Source organism: Galeopterus variegatus, unplaced genomic scaffold (genome assembly GCF_000696425.1).
Source record: "Galeopterus variegatus unplaced genomic scaffold, G_variegatus-3.0.2 Scaffold17043, whole genome shotgun sequence".
Taxonomy (NCBI): domain Eukaryota; kingdom Metazoa; phylum Chordata; class Mammalia; order Dermoptera; family Cynocephalidae; genus Galeopterus; species Galeopterus variegatus.
Genome location: NW_007743154.1, coordinates 30,072 through 32,080, shown reverse-complemented (window position 1 = coordinate 32,080; position 2,009 = coordinate 30,072). Strand labels below are relative to the sequence as shown.

At 52.0% G+C, this 2,009-nt stretch overlaps 1 protein-coding gene across 1 annotated transcript; it reads right to left on the bottom strand.

Annotated features, from left to right (window-relative positions):
• Window positions 1–614: 614 nt before the first annotated feature.
• On the bottom strand, window positions 615–2,007 carry LOC103582623 (heat shock 70 kDa protein 6-like; the record flags this gene model as incomplete). The annotated part of the gene is given in 3 exon segments (XM_008564171.1): window positions 615–1,099; window positions 1,102–1,221; window positions 1,224–2,007. Coding segments are annotated over 3 exon segments (1,389 nt in total), but the record flags the coding sequence as incomplete, so codon positions are not given.
• Window positions 2,008–2,009: the final 2 nt, after the last annotated feature.

The window sequence follows — 2,009 nt, the reverse complement described above, 5'->3', positions numbered from 1 at the left end:
ATAATTAAAATTGATCACTAAGTTAATGTTGAAACATCCAATGTATTTCCTCCAGAATAATAAGTAGCATAGAATAAGAAAAAAACACACCATACTTGTTTAATAAATTCTTGTTGAATAAATGATTGATAGCTCTGTAAGTTCTAAAACTTCAAACTGTGAAAACAACTTATGGATAATTTTAGAAATACAGATATTTATTGTGCTGTCCTCATCCTCTCAGACCTACTGAATCAGAATCTGTGTGGATGAATCCTGGCTTGTGAATGTTTAATAGAGTTCCACAGGTGATTTTGATGTGTGCTCCCACTTAACAACCATAACTAAATTTCTTTATTTACATAATATAGATGAAAAATTGAGGCCCAGAGGGACTGAGTACATTGTTAAAGGCCATATACCTAGTGAATGGCAGAGCTGGGATTTGAATTATCATTTCCTTTCCAGTGTTCTCTGCAGTACTTGACAGCTCCCTCTGAAGGTCCTGACCTCTAGAGACCTGGTAAGAGAAGCAAGTCAAGGCTAGCTGCAGAAATAGAAATCCTGATCAAAAATCAGAAAATGGCAGTGTTAGTAAAAGAGGAAAGCAAAGAGAAGAGATTACAACCAAAATATCAAATATCCCNGGTGATGGTGATCTTGTTAGCTTTGCCTGTGCTCCTGTCAGTGGCTGTCACATTCAGGATGACATTGACCTCAATGTCAAAGGTCACTTCTATCTGGGGGAGTCCACGTGAGGCTGGGGTAATGCCACTGAGTTCAAAGCACCCCAGCAGGTTGTTGTCCCTGGTCATGGCCCTCTCACCCTCATACACCTGGATCAGGACCCCAGGCTGGTTGTCGGAGTAGGTGGTGAAGGTCTGGGTCTGCCTTGTGGGGATGGTGGCGTTCCTCTGGATCAGCGTGGTCATCACCCCACCTGCTGTCTCCGGCCCTAGGGACAGGGGAGCCACATCCAGCAGCAGGAGATCCTGCACTTTCTCACCCTTGTCCCCCAGCAACACTGCCGCCTGCACCGCAGCCACATAGGCCACGGCCTCATCGGGGTTGATGCTCTTGTTTAGCTCCCTGCCCTTGAAGAAGTTCTGCAGCAGCTTTGCACCTTTGGGATGCGGGTGGAGTCGCCCACCAGGAGGACATCGTGGATCTGTGCCTTGTCCAGCTTGGCATCCCGCAAGGCCTTCTCCACAGGCTCCAGCGTGCTGCGGAAGAGGTCTGGCATAGCTCCTCAAAGCAGGCACGAGTGATGGACGTGTAGAAGTCTACGCCTTCAAACAGGGAGTCTATCTCCTGGGTGCTGGAGGACAGGGTGCGTTTGGTGCACTCACAGCCCGTGCGCAGCCTTCGCAGGGCCCGCTTATTCCCGTTCACATCCCTGCCGTGCTCCCACTGGAACTCCTCCATGAAGTGGTTCACCAGCCGCTTGTCGAAGTCCTCTCCACCTAGGTGGGTGAATCCAGCGGTGGCCTTCACCTCAAAGACACCGGCATTGATGTTGAGGACTGACACGTCGAAGGTGCCCCCGCTCAGGTCAAAAATGAGCACGTTGCGCTCTCCGGAGCCCTGCCGGTCCAGCCCATAGGTGATAGAGGCCGCAGTGGGCTCATTGATAATCCTCAGCACGTTGAGCCCCGCGATGGCACCCACGTCCTTGGTGGCCTGGCGCTGCGAGTCGTTGCAGAAGGTGGTCATCGTGATCACAGCGCGCCTCACTGGCTGGCCCAGGTATGCCTCAGCTGTTTCCTTCATCTTGCTGAGTGTTACAGAGGAGATCTCCTCGGGGTAGAACGCTTTGTCCCCCCCGCGGTAGGACAGGCGCACCTTGGGCTTGCCACCCTTGCTCACCACCTGGAAGGGCCAATACTTCATGTCCGACTGCCCAGTTGCGTCCGCGAACTTGTGCCCGAGCAGCCTCTTGGCGTCGGACACCGTGTTGTGTGGGTTCAGGGCAGCCTGGCTCTTGGTGGCGTCGCCAACCAGCCGCTCTGTGTCTGTGAAGGCCACGTAGC